Source organism: Strongylocentrotus purpuratus, unplaced genomic scaffold (genome assembly GCF_000002235.5).
Source record: "Strongylocentrotus purpuratus isolate Spur 01 unplaced genomic scaffold, Spur_5.0 spur5_scaffold_7, whole genome shotgun sequence".
Classification (NCBI taxonomy): domain Eukaryota; kingdom Metazoa; phylum Echinodermata; class Echinoidea; order Camarodonta; family Strongylocentrotidae; genus Strongylocentrotus; species Strongylocentrotus purpuratus.
In genome coordinates, this window is record NW_022145613.1 from 26,266,642 (window position 1) to 26,293,048 (window position 26,407).

Sequence of the window (26,407 nt, forward strand, 5' to 3'; positions counted from 1 at the left end):
CTACAGTACTTTGTTTTAAGTTATATATCTTTCTTTACATGGCCTTTCAGAGAATAGAAACGAAATAAACAATGGCTATTTTTAGACGATTGTTGGCGCTATATATTTCATAATAAGGCGTTTTGACTCGGTGAGTAAAGAAGACTCCTAAGTCCTAACGTTAGATCTAGTTAATGTTTACTTTAATTGATTTTAATTAATGATATCTGATATATTGAAACGTTTTGAATAGTTTGATAATGGGCAATGTTAAGAGAAGAAAGTGACGCCTTTCATTTCATTCGTTACATTTATGTAGACAGGTGGGGGATTCAGCTTCAAACTAACTTACCAGTGCAGTGCAGCGGTGAGCGGGCCGGGTCAATTGTAACGGGGAACTTCAGGCGACAGTTACGTCAGAATTTGCCAAGTCTAGTCATGGCGGCTACATCTCCATCCGAGGAAATTGACGATGTGAAGTTATCTCATGAAGGCATCAACCTCTTGCTCAACAATGGCTTCAAAGAAGCAATGGAAATCTTCACAAAATACAGGTAAATGATTTCTAGTTTTCCATCATAATTTTGTATGAACTGATCATCAATCATTCAATGACAATGAATGCGGTAGAAACTAGAAGTTCGGGGACATTTTTAGAAGACTAGACTATTACAAAATGTGATATTTGATCTAGACTATGATTTCTCATATTCTACACAAATTTATTTTATTTCAATTATTACCAAATGGACGGCAAAGTTTTTTACTACAGATTGGTTCAACTAGAAAATTTATTGTTGAACAATCTAAAAATTTGATGTCCGAATGTGCTTGCGCTCTGCATCTAAGTAAAAAAGTCATTAAAAGAATGAGACCTAACTTCATGCATAGGGGTTTACAGTTAATTTATCAAAAAATGTGATCCATCAAAAATAAGGTTGATTTAGATATCATAATTTGCAAGGCAAGATATCATGCAATCAGTTGGTACCACTTTTTACTTACAATTTTGAGGAAATCTGCTCTCAAATTGAAGATTTTCAGACCCTTATCAGTAAGTTGATAATTTTTCGGAATGGACGCAAAAGATTGCAAAATTTGCAGATCTTTTGTCAATATTTTCACAATTTCTTACCCAATTCCAAAGAAAATTTCATCTCTGGGTAATTTTATGTTCCTCTTTCCATTGGTGATATCAGATTTTCGAAATCTTACTGAGTGAGGTCACACTAACATACTACAGATCAAGAATTGTTGGTTGCTTAATTTACCTACCACTTCAAGTTGTAAGTTTGTAACATTTCTTTTTATACATCTACATCTAAGGTGGTACTGGACAGGACCAATTGGTATATACGTCCAGATTTCCGTGGCATCGCAAACTGTCAACAAACATCACAACTGATGCAAAGTTCAAAAAACAAAATAATAAGGTGCTCATAAAATGAGTGGGTTGTAGGCATCATCTAATTTACAGATGAAGTAGAGCCACATTGACGCTCTATCCCGCCTGTGTACAGCTGGGCTGAGTGGTCATTCTGCATGTAGCTCCAAACTTTGGTATTGAAGGACTTGGCCGATGTTGACTCTTTGATGATGGTGGCTGGTAGTCGATTCCATTGCTGAATGGTACGAGGATAGAAGCTGTTCTTGTATGCTTCGGTCCTGGCAGAGTAGTTGATGTACTGGCTTGGTCTCTGACTACGGGTGACTGGTCTGTTGGGGTTGTTGGCGACTGGGATAAACTTCTCTGGGATGGTAATAATTGGATTGGATTGGATTGTTCAGATTTATATGGACCAGCAAAATATGACATTAGTATCCTTAAAGGCTTAGCCCACTCCAAAAATAATTTGATTTTAATAGATGCAGAAAAACAAGAGAGAGCAGAAAAATTGAGTAAAATCAGAAAACTAATAAGGAAGTTAGGAATTTTGTTTAAAGTATGAAAACTATGGTACTTAAAAAAACATTACACACATTGCAAATTTGGTTATCAGTTTGTGATGCCATTGCCTCACTTTTTATTAATTGCTTTGTATATTTTTTATCCCATTAATTTTTCCTTTTTATCCCCCCAAAATTAGATTTCCCCGTGCCTTTGCCCAGGTTATATGATTTGTATCATATTGCGTGCATGACATTTCACAATTTTTTGTATGAACTTTGAAGAATTTATACTATTTTCTGAATATTGTATATTCATAATTATTGATTTTTATATAAGTAGTTTATCAAAATTCACATTTTTCATGTATATTAGGGCATCCACACAAAAACACATCACTATCATTATGACTTGGATGCTAGTGTGAGGAGTTAAGATTTTTAGGGGGAAAAATAGAAATTTGTATTATCAATATCAAGAAAACAATTAGTGGATAGTGAGGAATTGACATCAAAGACAGTCAGACTCATAAGTGAGTTGCCAATATGTCTTGTGATTTTTTTTTCAAGTCATTGAAAATTCATAGCTTCTTTATTTAGTTATCCAATTTTATAAAAGATTTTGTGAAATATCATGCACGCAGCATGATACAAGTCATACAACCTGGGCAAAGGCATAGGAAAATCAAGTTTTTGGGGGATAAAAAGGGAAATTAAAGGGATAAAAATAAATGAAGCAATTGATAAATGAGGCACTGACAAAAATGATAAATGAGGAACTATAACCAAATTGGCAATTTGTGTAGTGATTTGCAGTGTTGCATACTTTTTCAAAAATTCCTTATTACTTATCCGATTTTAATCAATTTTTTTTGCTCTGTTTCTCTTGTTTTTCTGCATAAAAGCAAACTATTTTTTGGGGTGGACTTCTGGACCTAGACTTTAAACTACGGTAGTTGAAAGTGATTATGGATTGTTTTCTCACGCAGTAGGTGGGTCATTAATGAACGTACATGTATCATTTACAATAATTTGGTTCTTCTTGTAGACGTTACAGCCCTTTGATGAGTGCAGGGTCCAGCTTTGTCAGTTTTATGGTGAGTCAAACTTACGTTACAACTTACGTTTCATGTACACATTTACATTTCATGTACTACCGGTACAACGTTTGTCACCATCTTCACCTTATCTTCTCAGAATTGTTGTGTTTGCTCTGCTATTTACTCAGGTTCAAAGTTCAGGAAATGCTCTGTCCATGTTTTTCAATATGTCTAGCATCTGTACTAGTCTACATGTATGAACATGTACATGCATGTAATCCAAAGTCTGGTGGGAGTAATAGCATTTGACGTGAAAAGAATTCAGAATTTCTTTGAAACTTTATTATATATTTTGGTTTACCTTGGTGATCAGACTTTTTAAAGATACCTTCATGAGGGTGTTTTTTGTTGTTATTGTTTTGTGTTAATTTTGGGAGGTCCGTAACGCCACTTATGGTTATAACAGAATTCTTTCAAATCAAAACAAGTCAAGATCTTGTCTTTCACTGAAGCAAAAGTTCTCTTTTTTTTAACATTTTAGAAAACATCCTATTCTGTTTTGTTGTCATTTATTTGAAATCTGCATACATGTTTGTAAGTGACCCCAAAAATTTAAGAAAAAAAAATATAAAGGAGATAAGAAAATTATAAACTTTGTAAAGACAGGTGTACATGTAATTACGATATAGTACATGTAGGTAATAACAAAATGATATAGTTTTTTGTTTGTGAAATTTGAGTTTGAAATTTGTAATCAACTTTGGAAAAGATCATAATGGTTTATGAAGATTAACTCTTGCTGTGCCAAGGGTTTTCACTAGTTTTAAGATTTACCAAAGTATAAACAATGCTTATTTTTCAAATGCTCAGTACATCACTGGAAAGATGATAAAACCTTGTAACTTAATTTGTGGTGATTATTTTTCTCTCAACAGTTTGTACCTAAGGAACAATTTGATGTTCTGATAAACTGATGAAATATATACATTCACAGAAATAGTAAAAGCTATCTGTGCAATGAAGATCATCAGTCTTTTTAATTGAAAGTTTTACCTGCTCTCTGGAAAATCTAGCATTTGTAGTTATGCAATTCACAAAGGGCAAAAACACTAACTTTTGTTGCCTTTCCAGAATGCGCTGATGACGTATGAAGAAGACAAGCTGGACGCGGCCATGGAAGACATCAAGGAGACAGACAAACTCTGTAATTCCTACCAAGATGGCTTCATGAAGTCCCTCAAGCACAAGCTCCTGAAGAAGGACTCGTCGGAGTCTAAGCTCAGCGTCGAGGAACGACTCCAGAGGAGGATCCTCTCAGCAGACTGTCAGCTCTACTTGGCCATGCTCATCTTCTCTAGGAATGAAGTTACAGGCTTCATCAAGGTAAAGTCAAGTGCTCATATTATTCATAAAGACAGACTTTCTTTTTTTTTCTTCACGATTTTTTCCCCATATAACTGATTTTCCCCTTATTTTCTCTATTCTTCCCTATTTTCCCCTATTTTCCCCTATTTTCCCCTATTTTCCCCTATTTTCCCCTATTTTCCCCCTATTTCCTCCCAATTTATTACTCACAGGGGGGGGGGATGGTTTTAGATGCCATTTCCCCCCCCCCCCCCCCAATAAAAAAATCCTCTTTCTTTCTTTTTTAGTGCTCACTGTCACCCCTGGACTTAGTAAAAGCCCGTCTGCACTAGTTTGGCCAGGGGGATTAAACCTCCCTGCAAGGTCACTGACAGGTGGTTATCTCATCAAATCAGCTCTCAATTAACATAAGAAAAAGAGGATCATGGGGGATCAACAGATTAGGCATTGTTTGCTATATATAGAGGGCGCAAGTAGCTATAAGTAGTGCAGTGTACTAATCACCAAAAATATGTGCTTTCGCTATACAATATCTCAACTACATGTATGAGCTCCACATATTACTTTTATGAAGAGATATTGCAAGTTTAAGTTACTTGTGGGTGGAATACGCGACGCACCCATACACATTTGCATAGAAAAGGGCCATCATGGAAGCCCAAGTCCGAGTTTGGTTCCGTGTGCACTGTTTTATGTTATTCTTTATTTTCTTTAAACTCATTCTCTGGTATGGTAGCTGATCAGGTAGGATGCTAAACATAGTTTTTTAGGTCGATGTTATGCATTCGTGCTACACACAAAATATTATTTTTAGGTGATTGATACACTTTGAACCTTGGGCTGTCTTGACAGAGTTGTGATTGAGCAGAATCTATGGAAATTAGTCCTACAGTCAATTGCAAAGTGACAATCTCAGGCCTTAAATTAATCGACGGCCATCGACGGCCAGGCCGTCGATGCCCCTATGACTGGCCGCGGTGCCCTCCCAAAAAAAGATATATTCACGGCCAAAAAGGCCGTGCCCTTTTTTTCAAACTGGCCGACGTGCCTTTTATTCCAACTGGACGTGCCCTTTTTATTTTAAATTTGCGCACATAAAACCACCAATTGCGCCCATAATCATCTAAAACTAGACGGCAAGGCGCAAGTGTTTTCCGTGAAAATGCGCCCATAAATTATTAGAACAGTAAAAATACACGAATCACGAACAGTTTGCCGCCCACGAGCTCTCTTCTAGCTTCGTATTTAGTGCTTTAAATAAGGCGCAAGTGCCGTGAAAATGCGCCCTTTGTTATTATATAGGCAATGCGCTAGCGCACGTACGTAACGTACGTTCATATTATGCGATCGCATGATATGCATATGGTGCATGCTGTTGACGCACGCAGGTACGTACAAATCGAAGGCCAGGATCAAGAAAACAAATCGTCAAATGGAGAAATAAACAAGCATTCAAATAGTCATTAGAGATCTGTCGAGGTTTGTTTGTAGGCCTAGTTTATTATTTTATCTCAAATAGAATTTAGAATTATCTTATTAATAAGTTAAGAACACCTACGATGTTCTCGATCGTAGTTACTCTCATTTTGCCACCAGCCGACCTCGCTTCAAAAAGCTACCCCGCCAGCTTCCCAAGACGAACGTTTCGAGTCCCGGTAAAATTCCGAGGGTGCATCGGTTTCGCTGGCAAACTTCCAGCCCGACAGCTTCCCACCAAAAGTGGCGAGAGTGTGTGTGCGAGGAACGATTTTGGTTTCGTGAATGCACGTTACGCAACTGAGCTGAGCGGGTCACTTTCAGCTGTCGAATGTCTATAAGGACATTTTTACATCTTATTTCATTAGTTAGGCCTATGAGCTATGTAGGGCATACTCGTGATATAGGCCCCGCAACTGTTTTGAATCGATTATAATTTTATACTAGGCTTCTAACTTCAGCCAACTCACTATATATACTCGTGATCTAAGCCCCGCGCAACGGCATCGCGCGCACTTCAACACAGCAGCGGGGCCTGTATCACGACTATACTTATATACTCGTTATATAGGCCCCGCGCTACGGCATCGCGCGCACTTCAACACAGCAGCGGGGCCTGTATCACGAGTATATATTAGTGAGTCTGCTATTGAACTCGCTATATATACTCGTGATATAGGCCCCGCGCAACGGCGTTGCATGTTCTCCAACACGGACATGGGGCCTGTATCACGACTATACTGTATACTCGTGAACAAGGCCCCATCCTATGCATTTTCAAGACGGACAGCACTGTAGTGGGGCTTCTTTCACCGAAGTATAATTTAGGGGGTGTTTTGAGGTTTAACAAATAGAGCTAGCAAATGATTAAAAAGGGTTACATTTAAATGATTAAATTCATCTTTTAGACCCTAGACTCTATTTTAATATTTTTCCTTTTTTGATATTTTACCTTCTTAAATATTTTTCCTTTTTTAATATTTTTCCTTTTTTAATATTTTCGTTTTTTTAAAATAATATTATGGCCCCCTCTCTTTGAATTTATCTTTTATTTTATTTTATTTTATTTTTTTTTTTTGGGGGGGGGCCCCCCGCCCCCCCCCCCCTCTCTTTAAATTTATCTTTTAGTTAAATATTTTTCCTTTTGAAATTTTTTTTTGGGGGCCCGCCCCCCCCCCCCCCCCCCCCCCGTGGCTACGTGCCTCCCCCCCCCCCCCCTCCTCCTAATTATTATTTAAAAAATAAGTCCCTTTCAACCCCCTTTTTAACTCACTTTTATCTCCCTTTTATTGCTGTCCTTCATGAAAATGTTGGCTGAAGACTAAAGATAGAAGTCTAAGATGATTTGTAATCGATTACAAGACGGGTAAGTTGCGGGGCCTATTTCACGATATTGCCCTATGTAGACCTTTCTATACAACAGTTAAAAAGATAATTTCTTCAAATTCGCTCCTACTACCGAGAGAGTGGCGGAAGGTTTGTGTGTGAGGTGCGATTTTGATTTGGAATACCCGGCCCGGTAAACTTGCCAATTAAGTCCTTCTGACTTTCGATGTTTGTGAAATTGACAATTTATTTATTCATTTGCTCATCAATATTTTTAGTTACTTTAAAATACTGTTTAATGTGCAAGTTTGATGTTCTTAATCAATCTTTCCTGTTCATATTGTTAAGATTAAAAAGTTATTAAATTGATCGTTCGATCTATTCACATTATGAAATTAACATTTGTAGACTCTCTTTGAACTTATGATTAGATAAGCGGCCTATCTGTTTTTGGAAAATTGCCCCTTGCTCTGGTAAATTCCCGTGGCAAAGGGCAACTTAAAAAAAAAATTGCCCCTTGCTCCTGGCTGCTAAATCTAAGGCTTGCGGGCCGCCGCCTTGTTTGCAGGCGCGTAGTCAGAGTTTGGTGTTTGGGGGGGGGGGGGGGCACATACATGTAATCGATCGAGGTCAAAAAAAGGGGTCTACAAAATTTCAACTGATCCTGGAAATTTTAGGGGGGCACGTGCCCCCCGTGCCCCCCCCCCCCCCCCCCCCCCCCCCCGTGGCTACGCGCCTGCTTGTTTGTATGTACCGTAGACCTCTATACATTCTGTGAAGAAGCTGGTGCTAAAAGTCATGGGAAATTGATCCTGCACAAGTTTCATAAAATACACATGACATCTAACAAAAATAGAATCAATTTTTTTGGCCTCATACTCGATGCCCTTTTTGTAAAATATTTTGGCCTCGATGCCCTTTTTGTAAAAATATTTTGGCCTTGGTGCCCTTAAAAATATGAGGTACTCGAGGCCAAACTGGCCTTGCCCTAAAAATGACGAAATTTAAGGCCTGCAATCTCCTACATGTATCTCTTAACCCTTACTGTCCTGGATCATTTTCTAGCATCCCCCCTTATGATCTTGGCCATCGAATGTCCGATGAACACAAAAATGTGCATGTTTGTAGATATTCACCAAGTAGGAACAAGATGGTATAGTTAGATTTTCCTAATATATATGCAAATATTTGTTGTTATAGCCTAATTAATTATGCAAAATGCTAATATTTTGCATTTTACAGAAATCTCTTCATATTTGTCTCTAGTCATTTGAAGAAATAAATGTTTTCCTTCATTTTAAATTCATGAAGTTTCATTATTTTTTATGACATGGAAAACAGTCAGGAAACAAACATTTAAAATTCCAAGCGGTTGCGGCACAATCTCTGAAAAAGTGGAGGGCCAGACCCCCCCCCCCCCCTAGTAAGGGTTACATTGCGATTAATTCAAATAAAAGACTAGGTCCCTGGTTTAACTTGATATTTTAAGCACCAAGTATCAAGATCTTTTTTGTACTTGTAACTTTAATTCTGTTACAAAATGAAGAATAAATATATTAGTATTATTTATTTTTATTTGCCATGTTTTTTTTTTAAATGTAGGGTGGATGGTTAATCCGTAAGGGCTACAAACTCTATGAGAAAGTCTATCGGGACATTGGTAAAGTCTATGAAGCCCGCGGTGAAAAGATGGAAGAAACACCCGAAATGCTTGTGGAAGATGCCTCAGCAGCCCTCGAGGTGGAACCCGAATCGAACTCCAAGCCAGCCGACAGTGCCTCTAACCACTCCAACAACGAGGTCGCGACCCTTGACCTGGAGGATGATGCCTCGTTGAGTCAGAAGGACCTTGTGGCCGTGGAGGAAGATGCCTTGGCCAGGTTGAAAGGGGGTGTGTCCTTTGGGTATGGACTCCTGCAGCTTGTCATATCCATGATGCCTCCAAACCTGCTGACGGTTGTCAATCTCCTGGGCTTCCACGGTAACAAAGAGTTTGGTCTGAAGTGCCTGGATACAGCTAGTCACAGTACTGATATGAAGGCACCCCTTGCCATGTGAGTAGATACATCTGCATATTTGTACAGCAAAAGCATGCTAACATAATTTTTTATGCATTTAAAACTTCTTTTTTTTGGGGGGGGGGGGGTAGGTTCCTCAAAAACAGAGAGGTTAGTTTGAAATGTCCAGTACTGATATAAAGGTTTCCCTTGCTGTGTGCGTACCTGAGGTATTTGATCATTTGATGTCCCATAAAAGACAGAGTATTGTGGAATTTTGCATTAGAATTGACATCATAATTGTTATTTCATTTCTTACTTGGTGTAGTGGGGCTGTTGTGGCTGCTAGTGGGACAATTATCAACTCGATACTATGATCAGATAAATATCTGATGTCGTATGGGACAAAGTAGCTTGGACTTGTCCAGATATGTAATTATGTACTTGTACCGCTAAAATAGCCTGTTTAGAACATCTTAGCTTTTTTACATGTATGGTTTCACTTCAAATTGGCTTTGTGTGTGCATGATGCTTTTAAAATTTGAATACTTGCGACTTTGAAAGAAAAAAAATCTTGTTTTTTAAGAGCATGACATTTAATGAAGGAGGTCACATTTTTCAAAGTTGAATCTGCATTGCAATAATTAAAGGCAAATTCTGTGAAAATAGGGTACCTTTTGTGAATTTGATCTCAATAAGCCAAAATATTGAACCTGTCCAAGAGAAGCAGGAAAAGAAGCCACTGTAGACATGTGGCCTTACTAGACAGGTTCCATAATACATGTTCCTTTCGACAGGTAACCTTTATATAGAGGTGGTCAATAAAACTGATTTTAATGTACTTTGCATTATAACGAGCTGTATCGACATTATTTAAGGATCACCCTTGCACCCCACACTAGCCCACAAGAAACTCTCGAGCAAAAAAAAAAAAAAATCAGGAAAATTTAGTTAAGCTTTACCCATCACTGGTGCTTTATCGAAGCCTCTAATTCAACAAACTGTTTAATTGTGCATATATTTACATAATCATCATAAATACATGTACATGTATAATGATAATGATTAATAATCTGGATTCAAAAAGTGCTTAATACAAAATACCGTCTTTAAGCGCTTTACAGATATTATTATCCTGGGCATCTGTGCACCATCTCCACTCCCTAGAGAGTATTCCTACCAAATGATCATCGTGCGGGCACATGGCAATTACTAACACAAAGGCTTTAGTTATCCTAGCAGGTTCTTATTTCTCTCCTGGGTATGGAGTGGCAAATGTAGATAATGCCTTGCCAAATGATATACTGTAAGTGCCATGTCGGGATTAAACCAATGACCTTTGTATTTGAAGTCAAGTGCTTAATCCACTCGACTACGTCACCTCTAGCTTTAAATCCATATTATGATTAATGATAATCCAAATTCATAATGTTCTCTTTAACCTCTACTTCCAGGTTAACTCTACTATGGTACCATACAGTTGTCCGTCCGTTCTTTGGCATAGACAGTAAAAACAAGGCATCGTGTATCCAGGCGGCTCATAAGATACTGGGAGAGAGAAAGGCAGCGTATCCTAACTCGGCACTGGTCATGTTCTACGAGGGAAGGGTGCAAAAACTTGAGGTTGGTGCCATTAAAGGGATCCGGTAATGTTGTCTCAGATTATGAAACAAAATCCTGGATTTAGCTCATGCTGCAATGATAATTGTAAAACTTTAGGTCAGTCAGGAACCCCAAGACTTTTACAAGTCGATCGCCTGTCTGATTATCAAGATATTTATGTTTGGAATTACAAATTTTGAAAACCGTTTGCCAAACACTACAGTCTATTGAGAAAAACAACTATGGTAAAACCGGTCACTCAAAGATTTTTACTTTGTTGAGGCACTTCTTGATCATTTTGAAGCGCAATTTTTTTTTAAGGCTTCAATATTACACCATATCACAGACACTGGTAGCACGTAGGGCCATGTATCTCAGATTTAACATTGTTAAAGGGTGCCTGAGATCAACAAGATGAGTATAGAATATATCACTTCTCCAAGTTATTCGCAAAAGTAGCAATATCCCAGTGTCCATCAAACCTTTGTTTTAAAAAAAAAGATGAGTTCTGGTCATGCAATTACATTGTGAGAGAAACTGTAAGGAAGCAATTGGGAAAGGTTAATTATGTAGTACATGAGAACTGGGGGGTGTTTCACAAAATCCCAAGTCGAACTTAACTCTAAGTTGGAATTGAATATTATGGAGAGCCATTTGTAGCCTTAAAATAAATTATGTTCAAAGCGAAAATTCAAGTATTTCAAACTTTTTATAAATTCCACATTAAGAACATGAAATCTCCTTGATAAAGCCCCAGTCCCATATAAAGCCGGACCAACACGGACGAGCACGGACCACTCCGGACCATCCCGGACCATGGTCTGGGGTGATCCGGGATGGTCCGGGATGTTTTGTTAAAAAAATCACAACCGCCGACCGTCTCCCCGGACCCAACACGGTACCACTACGGACCGCCCCGGACCGTCCGGGCATAGCCCCGGCAGCAGTACAGATCATTCCAGACCCAGCACGGAGCCGCCACGGACCGTCCCGGACCACCCCGATGCCAACACGGTGCCAACACGGATGACACCGGACCATCCCGGTGCCAACACGGATCATCCCGGGTGATCCGTGTCGCCACCGTGCTGGGTCCGGGATCATCCGTAGGGGCGCCGGGGTGATCCGGGGTCAATAACTCACTCCCGGACTACCACGGATCAACACGGACCGCCCCGGCGCCACTACGGATGACCCCGGACCCAGCACGGTGGCTACACGGATCACCCCGGATCAAACTATTGTCCCGGACCGTCCCGGACCACCCCGATGCCAACACGGTGCCAACACGGATGACACCGGACCATCCCGGTGCCAACACGGATCATCCCGGGTGATCCGTGTCGCCACCGTGCTGGGTCCGGGATCATCCGTAGGGGCGCCGGGGTGATCCGGGGTCAATAACTCACTCCCGGACTACCACGGATCAACACGGACCGCCCCGGCGCCACTACGGATGACCCCGGACCCAGCACGGTGGCTACACGGATCACCCCGGATCAAACTATTGTCCCGGACCGTCCCGGACCACCCCGGCAGTTTTTGACCGTCAAAAACATCCGGGGTCGACTCCCGGACCGCCCAGGACCATCCAGGACCATCCAGGACCATCCAGGACCATCCAGGACCATCCAGGACCACCCCGGTGCCAACACGGTGTCAACACGGACCGAATCCCAGATCACCTCGGATGGGGTCCGGGATGTTCCGGGACGGTCCGGGACGTATATGGGACTGTAGCTTTATAGAAAATTATGAATGATTTGACACAACATTTTATGCCTCTTAAAAAAACTTTTACAAAATATTTTCGAAGATGCTAACGACTTTCCATAATTTTAAAGTCCAACTTAGAGATAAGTCCAACTTAAACACCCCCCTGGAATGGTCGAAATGAAAATAAATTGACTCAGTCTTGCTGAAGATCACAAGCACAGCACATAGATATGGGTATGTAGGACAACACACAAATGCTCGGCCCAAACTTGTTCAACTATTTCCTGTCATATTTCGAACACGAGGGCATTTTACGGGAAATCTCTTTCCACCATATGCAGTAGTTTATCCGCAGTCAGCTTTAATGTTAGACTTTCTCCACTCACATTCTCTGGAGCGAAGATTCTGCTTGCATGCTCTGAGTCAATCATGATACCAAGGGGCATTTGGGTGCAGCCGTATAGATGTGACTTTCACTGGGGCATGCATGTTGATATAGGGTATCAGTGACTAGTTATCATAGGGTATCAGTGACAGTTCAACCTTCTCAGATGGGTTAGGATCATCAAGATCTTTTGCACTGTCGAAGCAATCCTTGACATCATCACTGAATTCATCATGGTCTACGTTCTAGATGCTTGAAGAGGTGCATCTGATTGAGTTGTTCCATAAATTGAATTTTCATTGTATCACAATCAAAAAGGCTGTTTTACCTGTGAGACTTTCGCCTACTCGTTGCTGCAGGCATCATCAGACCGACGTTTTATCGCCAATAGATAGGGTAGTACGACAGCCCATTGTAGAGTTTACTGAATCTCTTCTCCTTCTTGGCCAGTGGAGGGTGCATTGGAGGAGCTGAGAAGACAAAAGCTGCATGGTCGGATGGCATTGCTGGTAGAACAGACACATTCGGGATTGAGTTGTCGTCTTCCCAAATACTAGGGACTTTTAGATTTGCACGACGAGAACTTGGACTGCCACGTGTGACATCCTTTTAAGGCAATGTGACGTCCTTTTAAGGCACTGGCAGTGCCCGGCAGTGCCTTAAAGGGACGTCACATGTGGCAGTCCACGTTCTTGTCGTGCAAATCTAAAAGTCCCTAATAATGAGGTCCAGTGTATGTCCCCGGTTGGTCGAGAAATGACTTGTTTCAGACCACATGAATCCCGCATGTCATGAAGTGTTCTAGTGCCGAGAGTTAGGGGGTCATCGACGTGGATATTATAGTCACAGCAGATTATCAATTGGCTGCTTTATGCATTGATTGACTCAAGGAATCATGAGTAAGGATGAAAAATAGATTACCGGTAGACTGACAATATGAAATAATAATGCTATATCGAGGGTTCAGTGACATAGCTCCATATTTTGCCAAAATGAGTTTTTGATATCAAAATTTTCAGAAAATTGTGGGCTTTCCAGGAAACACAAATACTTAACTCCACCCAACACCCCATTGATGGCTAGTGATACATAGTGATACATATACTTAACTCCTTAAGGCCCAAGTGCTCAGTGACACATAAACCACTTTTTCTCGAAATGGCCAAAATGGAGTTACAGTTGTACGTCCTTGTGTCACTGATACCTCGATAATATCCATTTCTTACAGTAACATTCCACAGATTCATTTCAGTTAATCAGTTAATCAGTTAATCATGTTAATTAAAAATATATAACTTGCTTACATGACAGGGTGACTTGGATGGTGCCTTAAAGACGTACGAGGCTGCGTTGGAAGCCTGCTCTGAACAGAGAGAGATCCAACTGATATGCCTCTATGAGCTGGGATGGTGCAATCTCATGAGACTCAACTGGGAGGAGAGTCTGCTAGCATTCGCCAGGTTAAAAGAAGAGTCCAGATGGGCGCAGAGCTACTATACATACCTGACCGCAAGTAGGAATCATTGTAGCTTAGTTAATTTCATTGGTAGAATGTCTTGAAATTTAGTGCTGTTTTAGGATGATGTACGTTTGATGTTTCTGCATTATGCATTCCTTTTTAATACTTGAGTGTACTAGCACAATACCTACAAGAAATGAGCTTTTTGTTTAATTATTGAGAATAAAATAATGTAAGGCATTTACAAACAGGACCATTGTGGGACAATTTCTACGTACCGGTAGATGAATTTGGTGCACAGATATCAGCACAATATGTTGTCATATTAATCGCATTCATACAAATACCTTTTTCATGCCTGCCTACAGTCATCAGTTTTAAATGCCAAATCTTGTTATGATGATATAAGAACACAAACAAAGAGATTTCTGCTTGTCAGGTGTTATATTCTAAACTTTATCAGAAAGCACTTGGTCTAATCTAGACTGATGCTTCACAACATGTTAATGAGATTCAGCAACCTATGTATGAAATAACCAGAATTGTTCTCTCTTTTTTTTCTTTTTTTTTTCTTCATCTTCTTTTTTTTTAAATGTAGTTTGCAAGGGGGTACTTTATCAAATCTAGATTTCTTGAGAACAGCCTAACTAAGGGTCCACTAAACCCAGGGGAGGTAAATGGGTACCTGGTAGGATTATTCCTACAAATGCACTCTGCACTGATAACGGCTGCCGGAGCTAAAGCTAGGGTAATAATTTCCAAAGCTCTTTGGAAGTGCATAGAGATGCAATTTCATAACGTATTATGCGCTATTCAAGAACTGAATATTATTATTATTATTTTTATAATCTCATAATAACATAGATCTATGCAATGCCTGGGTTATACAGATAATCCCAACTGACACCCTTTGTCTTATTCTCTAGTTTGTCAGGGGGCACTCGGTCAAGTCGAGACAGCCCAAGAACTCTTCAGAGAAGTTCCAGGCCTTACGAAAAAGAAGAACAGCCAGCTGGAGTCCTTCGTTCTTCGCAAGTCCAACAAGTTCAAGAAGAAACTTCCAACCCAGGCTCAGGCGAAGCTCATGGCCATTGAAGTGCTTTATCTATGGAAGGCAATGCCTGATTGTAAAGAAGAAGCATTGAGGCGCATGCTCAAAGGTAAATGTTTTCTTTAGGTAGATTTAAAGGGATCGTTTAACAATGTTAAATCTGAGATGCACGGCACTACGTGTTATCAGTGTCTGTGATATGGTGTAATATGGAATCCCTAAAAAAATTGCGCTTCAAAACGATCAAGAAGTGCCTCAAAGAAGTAAAAATCTTTGAGTGACCGGGTTTACCATACTCGTTGTCCCCAATAGACTGTAGTATAGCGAAAACCGTTAGGAAAACGCAAAATTTGGTTTCAATTTCCAATCATAAATCATGTTAAAGTCATGGGGTTCCTGACTGACCTAAAGGTTTATAATTATCATTGCAGCATGAGCTAAATCCAGGATTTTGTTTCAGAATCTGAGACAAAGTTACCGGATCTCTTTAAAAGCGAAATGTACGTAGTGGCACGAAAAGATGCATCTTGAATGCAAAATGCATAAGTGTTGAAACTTGAAAATCATAATTTTATCACATAAGGCTAGTACCCCATCGTTGGGATATGGGGCTGGTAAATACATGCACTTTCTCAATTAGGCCTAAACCACACTTAGAGGTTTAAAAAAAAGATGTTGTATTGCCCTCTGCGACTGACCCAAACATTTTATAAATCTACGGTCGGCTTTTTTCTTACTGTTAAAAAAAAATGTTTAATGAATAGAAAAATATTTATTAAAGCATTCATAACTGAAAAATATTAGCCCAAAGAGGGAAAAAAAAGAAGGAAAAAAAAAAATTTAGAAGAAAAAATATTTCTGACCGACCAACCCATATTTTGGCACCTAAAGGGCGATACAACATCTTCCTTTTTTATGCCTTATGTAACCTAGACTTACACATGTATATTGATATAAATGTACATGTACAGTATGTCCAAAAGGAAATTTGAATGAACAAAAATCACTAACTATTATGCCTATTATTTCGTTCAGCTACCTTAGAATAATTAAGTGCAGTGAGTTCCATTTCACGGCCAAGTTTAGAGTTGGAAAATGTTGAGAAAGTGAAGCTTTATCATTTCGGCTCAGCTATCATTGTATGGCGTGCAGACGTTCAAGAAATTTACATCCCATCTATCTTTAGTCCAAAAACAATGACATTAATCGCCTAAAAATTATTTTTGGAGAGCAAGTATGTATACAATTCGACCCAAGAATACTTTACCAAACAATAGAAGGGTTGACAGTTAATCAGTATGAAGAAAATAAGAAGAATATTTTTTTTAATGGAACATAATTCTAACTTGGGTTCTGTGTGTGCCCTTTTCTATGTGAGTTTGTACAGATGCACTGACTTGTCTATTTACAGATATGTACTATGTTTACCAGTGACAACGATGTTACTTGCAGCATTTGTTTTTAAAGAAAGTAACATTTGAAGCTGAATATTTTCAGTATATCATAATCTAATAAAACTCTTATATGATAAAGAGTTAACTGTAATTTGGTGATTGATCCTTATTAATTCATTAAATTACTTTCAGCGTCCAAATGTTGGGCTTCTGATTATCAAGCTTATATATGCTTATTTGAATAGCCCCTACATATGACTCCAATCGATTTGAGCAGTATTGCATAACTGTTTTGTTTTCTTGTAATCATGGGTTTATGCACCATTCAATCTGATTTGTAAATGAATGAAGTTGATATGCAGAATAACAAAAGTGAAGTAAATAAATAGTGAAGGTCTCATATTGTCCCAAAATTTCACTTTATCGATTGCGAAGCTTCATAATCGTCGCATCTTTTTACTTTCACAGAGTGCGATGCGGCCGACAGCGACAAATCACATAAAAGCTTGATATCACTACTAAAAGGTGCCATACACCGTTGCCTTGGTAACATAGAGATTGCCATGCAGGTAAGATGTTGAGATGACATATTTTCTGAATAAATCAAACAGAGTTTTAACTTGATAATGGGCAATATTTGAGGTGTTGATGAATTTATAAATTGCTTTGACCTGTTGCTAGCTTAAAATTCTAGTATAAGGTACCGGGAAGACCAAGATCCAGCTAGGAGGAGAACGTTAAGACTTCATAGAGTTGATCGATTTTGCAAGAGTGCACTAAAATGGCAGAGAACAGAGTGTGTGGACACGTGTTGCAATCAACCTCCAAACTGGGAGAAGATAACGTAATAGAGGAATAGGTTTTACCATTTTGCTAAATTGACATCTTATGAAAAATTATTTTGTCTGAAACATTATTATATTATTCTTTTTTTTAAAACAGCACAAACAAATTGAAAATAAAGTGACCTACTCTCTCTGAAATATTTTGATTGAGCCATGCTTAGGTGTTAAGTAGTCACCTGAAGAATCAAAATTGTTTTGAATTGATGCAAAATTCATATCATTGCGAAGGGGAAAACCTTACTAATCAAATATAACAAATTCCTCTTCAAAATATGTTTGGGGCCCGCAGTAATCATCTCTCCAAAAATGTTCATTTTGAGATCCAGATTTTCTGCCTTCAGCGGTCTTCCGTAGAGCATCAAGATTCGTGACATCACATGCGAGATACATCTAGCCACAAAATTGCATTTTACACCTTTCCATGATATCTATATGATTTGTCAGCTAATTATTCATGTTTTTCACGTCGCCCTAAAAAAAGTTTAGGTGACTACTTTAACGTAATATAGCTCTTTGACTGTTTAGTGGCGTCATTGTGCTGTATTGGTAAAATGGACTATGGACTCTCATATGAGAAGTTCTCAGTTCAATCCTTTCTCTGTGCTCACATCCTTGCACAAGGTGTTACTGTTGATGTATATCCACATTTTTTCCTCTCAGGGTTCTAGGACACCTACCCTCTGGAAATCCACCCCCGGATAAACACCCCCCGTCAACTACCCCCTAGGACAACTACCCCTAGGGCGACTACTACCCAGACGTCTACCCCCCAGAAAACTACCCCCTACGACAATCATCCTCTAGGACAACTATCCTAGGGGTAGTTGTCCTAGGGAGTAGTTGTCCTAGGGGTAGTTGCCCTAGGGGGTAGTTGACTGAGGGGTAGTTGTCCGGGGGTAGTTGTCCCAGGGGGTAGTTGTCCTTGGGGGTGGTTTTCCTGGAGGTGGATGTCCAGGGGGTAGTTGTCCGGATACACTTCTCAGGCCTTCGCCCTGTTTCATAAAACTTGTTCTCAACAACAAATGCTGGAAGTCTGTGGCAGATTTGCTTTCAGCCAATCAAATGCCATGATTTCAGTAGCTTACAACTGCTATTGGAACTTGTTATTGATATTAAAATATGGTTCATGAAACGGGGAGAAGGTGAATAATATGATTACCCCTTTATAATGCTAGGGAGTAATAACCACTGGGCCCTATGGAAGCGTTATATTAATATTATTGGTGAGGTTACCCTAGGAAATATTTATATAATATTGAACGAGTCAAGGACAAGTCTAATATTGTCTTTAATAGCGAGAGCAATTTTTTCTAGTATCACACGAAAACAATGCCATACAATATTATTATTATTATCTATATTAGTCTGACTAGCGAAATAACAAAATTTGACTTACCTCGGTAAATATGGCTCTGTTTTTGTGTGATATCGATATGATATCGATATCAATAGTTGAAGTTCCTGGATGACTGAGCAATACAAAACAATATTGGTCAGTCATCCGGGTAATGCCCTAAAGATATTGAATACACTGATTTATTGTATCACTTTAAGCCTTGTATAGATAATAATACCACATATTGTTACATGTATATTATGACCTAAATAAACTTTCTTGTGTTTTTTATCTTGTAAGTGTTTTGAGGATTGTATGTCAAGGTCGTCTGCCAAGGAGCCTGAAGCCCATGCAGCTCCATATGCCTGCTTTGAGCTGGGTGCTATGTTGGCTGGAGGGCAAGCGGTATGTACAGGGATCAGGGGGTGTTTCACAAAGATTCTAAGTCAAACTGAACTCTAAGTTGGACTTAAAATTTATGGAGAGCCATGTGTAGCCTTATAATGAAATATATTCAAAAGTGAAGATTCAAGTATTTCAGACTTTTCATAAATTCAACATCACGAACATGAAATCTCCCATGATGATAGATAATATGAATGATTTGAATCAACATTTTATGCATTTTGAAATAACTTAACAAAATATTTTCAAAGATGCTAGAAGCTTTCCATAATTGTTAAGTCCAACTTAGAGATATGTTCAACGTAGGATCTTTATGAGACACTTCCTTAGGGATACCTTAGAACTAGGGCAGACTCGGCATCGCAGTGCTATGAGATGCCAAGAACTCAATTTGAAGCTACATATTTTGGAGCTGTAATAATTAAAAAATTCTATGGCTTATTTTCAAGAAGTTCACATCTTTAAATTTTCCTGAGTATTTATTCGGTTTGTAACTTTTTTACATATTCTTGGCAAGTAAACTTAAAAATGATGAGAAGATCACAGAAGTATATTTGATTGATTCATAACTCTCCTCCCTCTCTTAGTTCGGCCTCAATGTTTTGCCTATTTCAAGTTTTCCTAGTGCTGGGTGAAAGCACTGTGAAAGCACTGTGGTGTAGTGTTATTTCACTTGACTTTTAAGCAAGAGGTTAAGGGATCAAATACGAGATAGATAGACAGTCCTACTCCTTTATACACAGATGCAGCAAATGAGTGCATAATACATTTTTGTGTGTGTGTGTGTTTAGTGTGGACACTCAGAAGCTTTTGTTCACTATTTTCTTTTGTGTCGTTTTGCTTTTGCTACATACTAGGTTTCATCTAGTAGTTTGATTCTGAAAATATGCTAAATCGCATCAAAGATGTCATCATTCATTCATTTTTGTCTCGCCTGCGTAGCAAAAAGCGAGACATAAGCGAGTCACTTTTCCGGTGATGGCGGCGACGGCGGCGGTATCAACATCATCAAAGTTTTTGAATTTTTGATATTATTTTTAAAGTATAAGTTCTTAGTCAATGAAACTTTGACTATAGGGTAATCAAGTATCCCCAATCATGTAAGTAGAATTTCAGATCACAAAGTCAAGGTCAAAGGTCATTTTAGGTCAACAGACTTGGACTATGTTGTAGCATCATCATCGAAAACTTAACCTAAGGTTAAGTTTTTGAATTTTTGATATAATTTTGAGAGTATAAGTTCTTAGTCAATGAAACTTGGACTATAGGGTTATCAAGTCTCTCCAATCATGTGAGTAGAATTTCAGGTCACTAAGTTAAGGTCAAAGGTCATTTAAGGTCAACAAACTTTGACTTTGTTGTGGCACCAACATCAAGATTTTCAAAATGCTTCTTCTTTGTTATTTTTCAACCGATTTTGATTTTGATTGTTTCATACAATAGGGCTAGGAGAGGGATTTAAAATTTCTACACAGAATCGTGAAATTCATTATCTATGCTAATTTATGCAAATTTATTCGAAATCACAAAAAAGCTTCTTCTCCTTCATTTCTCGACCGATTTTGATTTGGTTTGATTTATATCGTAGAGCTAACTTTGGTACATTAAACTTCTACACAGAATTTTGAAGTTGTTCTCCATTAATTAATTATGGTAATTTATGCAAATTTATTCCAAAAATAACAAAAATTGCTTCTTTTCCCTCATTTCTAGACTGATTTTGATTTGGTTTGCCTTATCTGGTAGAGCTAAATTTGGAACACTAAACTTCTACACAGAATTGTGAGATTTTGCTCCATTGATTATTTATGGTACTTTATGCAAATGAAATGAAATTATGTCCCTTCTAGGGCATCAAAAGTTCAAAAGTGTACCACATAAAATTTATGATATTTGCTGTTGCGAGATGCAGATGAGCGCTACGTCATTGACGTTTTGGTTTTTCATATTGAATTGCGTTATGCAGGCGAGACCGCCGAGAGCGTTTCCCTTGTTTTTATTTTGGCTATGTTTCAATAAGGTTTTAATCTTTAAAATTTTGATAATTTGAAATGTGTATTATGAAGAGAATTTTTATTATGGTAGCAGTTTATCCTTGCCGACAATGATTATTGGGTAGATAAATTATCTATGTTGGTTGTTATTTCTACAGACTGCAAGCAAAGGAAAGAGCCTCATTCTCAAAGCAAAGGTAGGTGAAAAACAGGGGAGTGCTTCACAAGAATATGATCCACTTTAAGTTGGACTTAACTATGGTAGGCCGTTCATGCCATTTTTCCCTCTAACCATTCCTGACATTGGTTTCTCAAGGGACATACAAATCACGGTCACATATCTACAGATTTTTAATATATTTTGATAATTAATTATTGAAGGAAAAAATGATATCTAAAGATCATAATTGAGAGACCAATGGTAAGATCAACCAGTGGCATGAATAGCCTGCCATAGTTAAGTCCAACTTAAAATCGATCTTAGTCTTTGTGAAACACTCCCCAGGCCATATTTTATATCCATAGTCACACACCAGTGGGAAAAACTCTGTCCAGTTCTAAGAAATAGTGATTCACTTGATTTTTTTTTTAAAATCAGAAAATATACCTCTACAATAGACCATTTTCATAATGTAATCAAATTTAATGCATAAGTCTTTGTGAAGTGCCTCAACACAATTATTTCATTCACCTGATAAGAATAATAGTATTTCAATAGAGAGAATCCGAACTGCATACATTAGTTGTTGCCAGGTTGGACAAACATTATGGCTTGACCTACCTAGCAACACTTAATATATGCAGTTGCATTCTGACTATTAAAATACAATTATTCTTATCAGGTGAATGAAATAATTTGTATTGAGGCACTTCACAAAGACTTATGTATTAAATTTGGTTACCTTACGAAAATGGCCTATTCTTCTTGATATGTTCATAGTCCGAGGGAAAGCATTCTGTTTCTTCCGGAAAAGATGCTATTTAAATCAATTCTTCTTCTTCTTCTTCTTCTGCTTCTTCTTCTTCTTCTTCTTCTTCTTCTTCTTCTTCTTCTTCTTCTCCTCCTCCTTCTTCTCCTTTTCCTTCAACTCACATAACCCATAGTCTACTTAATCTTCAAAAGCATTATTAAGAATACAAGTCTAATTCCCCTTTTTAGAATTTTATGACAGAATACTATTCAGTCATTTTTTTGCATTTTTACTCTTTCAGGATGGCTACAAAGACTATGACTTTGAGCAGAGGTTGAGCGTGAGGATACATGCCGCCTTGCAGCAACTTAAAGGAGTAGAATAATACATGAACAACACCAGTACCCAGTATGAGGATAGCAAACTTCAAAGTACGAGCATCGAAAACCTTCAACGAAATATGATTCCTGTAAGTGGGTGGTTATTGAAGTTTTTAATCAAGAACAAAAAATTATGTGATAGCAAACCTTTTATTCCTGTAAGTGCATGGGTACCGGTATTCATTGAAGTTTTTGTTAATCAAGAAAAAAACATTAATGCCGAGAATTAATCTAGCTATTGTAATCATATTTGGATGTTGTTATTCAGTGTGTTTCTACAGGAGACCTCGAAAAATAATGGTAGTGTCAATTATACCAGGAGCGGTAACTTAACCAGTCTGCCTAAACGGTATCGCTATTAAACGGATTCATTTTTGTAGAACAAGAAGGCGATTGTACCCAGATGAAAAACCATCTCTGGAGATGTCTATGCTTTTCTGTAAGCTTTAAAAACTGATTATAGTGTTTCTACACAAGCACATACCTGGAGAAGTCTAGAGCTTAACGTTATTTGACAATCCTGTAGAAACATGCAAATTTAGAGCAAAAAAGGTGTTAAATCATGGTAAACACCTTAAACCCTATACAGCCGAGGGGGGGGGGGGGGGCTTCTAAAGCCCCCCTCCCACTACATTTTTCGCGATAATTTTTCTTACTTCTTTTTACTTATTTCTTTCTTTACTTTTTTTTTTTGGTGAGTTTTGGGCATCTTTTGACCGTTCTTTTACCGTTACAAAGCCATGTGTCCTTTTGTCTTGTGTACAAAACATATGGAAATATCATTTTTCCAAAAAAGAGATAAAACATTGGTTATTTGTTCTTGTTAATAGTTATGGTGTTTGTTTTGGGGGTCAAAATAGTTGAATTATAGTTAGAACTGAAATAAAACATCAAAAACAATAAACAGGGATGCCAGTTTTCAGGCAAAAGCCTGAGTTCAGGCCCTGCCAATTTATTTTCAGGCCATAGTTGAGGTTTTTTGTGTAAAAAATAGCTCATTCTAGGTGTTTTCAGGCCCTCTGATCAATTCTAACTGGCATCCCTGATTAAATACATAAGTTGAGAAAAACAAAGAAATAGCTAAGAAATTATCAAAACAATAGAAAACATAAGGAATAACGTGACTCTTCCAAATTTTTGTTGTATTATTATTCCTAATGATTTAAAGAATTTATGTAGTGAAAACGAATGTTCAAATATGAAGAATATATGATTTATGTTTAAAAATGTGAATTTTATGCCCTTAATTGCATAAATTACCATAAATATGGAATTGAATGAATTTTTCACAAAAGTATTGTATACACTTAACTTGACATGCATGCAATTTTTTTGCTGCGAATCAGCCCTTTCACAGCCGAGATCTTAGGCCCACCCCCCCCCCCCCCCCCCCCCCCCCCTCCACTGGGCTATGCAGTTTCAAAATAGCCCGGGCTATATAGGGCTAAGGCTCTTAGCAGGTGATGTGTTTTTATTACAATTTCCTACAGGTACCTTTGCATACAAGAGGAATCTTTTATATCAAATTTCATACCATACCAGCAATTTGTATATCTTTTGATATCACACAATCATGTACATACATCCAGTGTATTTGCCTGTAAAGTACAATAACTAAAGCTAATGGGTGGTATTCTCATAAGTTAAGCCTGGACTAAGTCCAGACTAAACAAGAATTTTAGTTCACACTTCTATGGAATGCTAGGTTTCATCTTCCTCCTTCAATATTCATGACAAAGATAATCTATCAAAGACTTTGTTGAAATTCAGTTCATACTCATATTATCGTTTTCTTCCCATTTCATTGCAAAATTAATTTTTTTGACACTTTTCATTGAAGGATTAAAATAATCTGTACAGGGTAAATGAGTTGGCAACTGGCACTCCATAAAAGTGTGAACTAACTAAATGCGCGCTAACTTAGTACGCGCTACCGGAATACCACCCAATGAATTTTACATGTATTTAGATTTTATGGTGTTTTTTTTTCATTCAAGAGGATCTTGGGAAATGATATTGATATTTGATGTGAGATTTTGGAGGTATAGCATTTATCTAATCCTAAAAGCATGACTGGGTGACTTTGCGTCTTTGACCCCCATTTCCTTTCTTCATTTTAATTTAAACAAGAAAAATGTGTGTCTTTTAGTTTTCTTCGGAAAAGAAAAGGAAACAGATGTATTTGAGTTTGTAGTGTATTTAAGATAAGGGAAAGGTGGCCTCGCACTTTGTTTCTAAGTCTATTCTTTGCTTTAAACAAATTAAGAAAAAAAGAAGCTTTGTTTGATTAATGTTTTAATTACACGCAAATTATAATAAATGCCCTTTTCATTGCATGTATATGTACATCATGCGACATCATCACCTCGTACATGATACAAAGCGTTTTGATGTCCCGGCCTTGTTCACTCTTAAAGATCATTCTTTGGGTATTTGATTTGATTTGATTTATTTTCCAATGGCAAATAGCGTAAGTGAAATACAGCTTCATGCAATGATTCTAGTCATGTAAAAGAAGAAAAGTATTGATTGATAAAGAGAGACCAGTTGTTTACAAAATGTGCCAGTTAAGATGAATACCTGTGTATGAGACCATTGGAAAAGAATTTTAAGCTAACGTAGCAGAAATACCTTGTATGTTTTTGTAAGTTATTTCTCTGGGATTAACCATTAACTCTCCTCCAGTAGTTGTAATGATAATAATAATAAATCTTGATTTATATAGCGCTTAATACGGAATACCATCACTAAGCGCTTTACAGATATTTTTATTACCCGGATGTTGGATTCATTCATGTGTGTGCACAGTGTGCACAAATTCCACTCCCCGGGGAGTACAATTTTTTAAAGATAATCTGCACATGAAAAGAAAATGTTTAAACATCTGAAAAGATTAGGAAAGAGATGCAAGTCATTAAAGTGACTTGGTAACATTGTTGAAGGTTGATGAAAAAATTGCTTAATTTTTGTATAAAATGTTACTTACTATATTCCTTCCACTGTACTAATCCTCTGACATGCAAAAAATCCTGAAAAAATTCTCAAACTAGGAAGATATCTATAAGATGTATAACACCCTCTAACAGTGATTAACAGTAAATTCTCCCAACCATTTTTGAATTTTCCCAACCTTTTTTCCATGAAAAAAAGACATAAAACAGGCTATAAAAAATCTGTCAACACTTAAATGTCTGGAATGGAATGTTGAGCCATTTTATTGCTTTTTGACGATTTCCATTCACCTAAAATGTAATTAAATTGTAATAATATAGTTGAGAGAATTAAGGAATAGATCAGATCAGTTTTTCTCAATTTGTACCATGAATAATGGTCCGTTTTCACTGAAATTTTCAGATTATCTTTAATTGTACATCTTGCATTGAAGTCACTACCTTAGCACCACTCTATCTCTCATCTGAACAATGTTACCTCTTTTTAAATTTTTGTAAATTCTTAGTATACTGTCAAGTTTACAACTGTTTAAGCCACATAAAAAACATGTTTTTATTATTAGTCACATCTTGATATAATGTAGATTTTCTTGAGAACAACAAACACAAATACTGACCATTTTGCTATTTTAGGACTAGACAAATTAATCATAAAGTCACTCACTCAGGATGGCGTGATACTTCAGAAGTGGTTCTTTGTGTTTAGTTGTGTCACGGAGATGTGCGCTTCTTTTTTTCTTTAGTTTTGAGATTGCCAAATAACCCGCTATTTGAACTATCCCGATCGCAAATTATCCAGCTAATTTCGTCTCCATCAGCCTGCAGTTGCAATTAGCGGGATATTAGGTCGAGATAATCATCCCAAGATATCTTGGGCTATTTTGCAAAATATCCCGCTATTTGTCACA

At 37.8% G+C, this 26,407-nt stretch overlaps 1 protein-coding gene across 2 annotated transcripts; it reads left to right on the forward strand.

Annotated features, from left to right (window-relative positions):
* The first annotated feature begins 115 nt into the window (after positions 1-115).
* On the forward strand, positions 116-22,878 carry LOC105437215 (tetratricopeptide repeat protein 39C). Of its 2 annotated transcripts, XM_030974011.1 has the most exons (12): positions 116-130; positions 299-533; positions 2,915-2,963; positions 4,038-4,289; positions 8,676-9,127; positions 10,525-10,693; positions 14,085-14,286; positions 15,159-15,392; positions 17,146-17,246; positions 19,159-19,263; positions 21,416-21,454; positions 22,470-22,878. In XM_030974011.1, exons 2-12 carry the CDS (start codon positions 418-420, stop codon positions 22,551-22,553), a joined length of 1,803 nt encoding a protein of 600 aa, XP_030829871.1. In that variant the 5' UTR covers positions 116-130; positions 299-417; the 3' UTR covers positions 22,554-22,878. The 2 variants fall into 2 exon arrangements, with proteins under 2 accessions (XP_030829871.1, XP_030829870.1); XM_030974010.1 differs by lacking the exon at positions 116-130 and having other exon boundaries at positions 181-533.
* The last annotated feature ends 3,529 nt before the right edge of the window (positions 22,879-26,407 follow it).

Bases quoted from the DNA above. Each gene is read 5' to 3' on its own strand.
- LOC105437215 (XM_030974010.1), top strand. From the start codon at position 247: ATGTTAAGAGAAGAAAGTGACGCCTTTCATTTCATTCGTTACATTTAT. The intron at 2,964-4,037 runs GTGAGTCAAACT...TTGCCTTTCCAG, and splicing joins CCAGCTTTGTCAGTTTTATG to AATGCGCTGATGACGTATGA. The intron at 4,290-8,675 runs GTAAAGTCAAGT...TTTTAAATGTAG, and splicing joins AAGTTACAGGCTTCATCAAG to GGTGGATGGTTAATCCGTAA.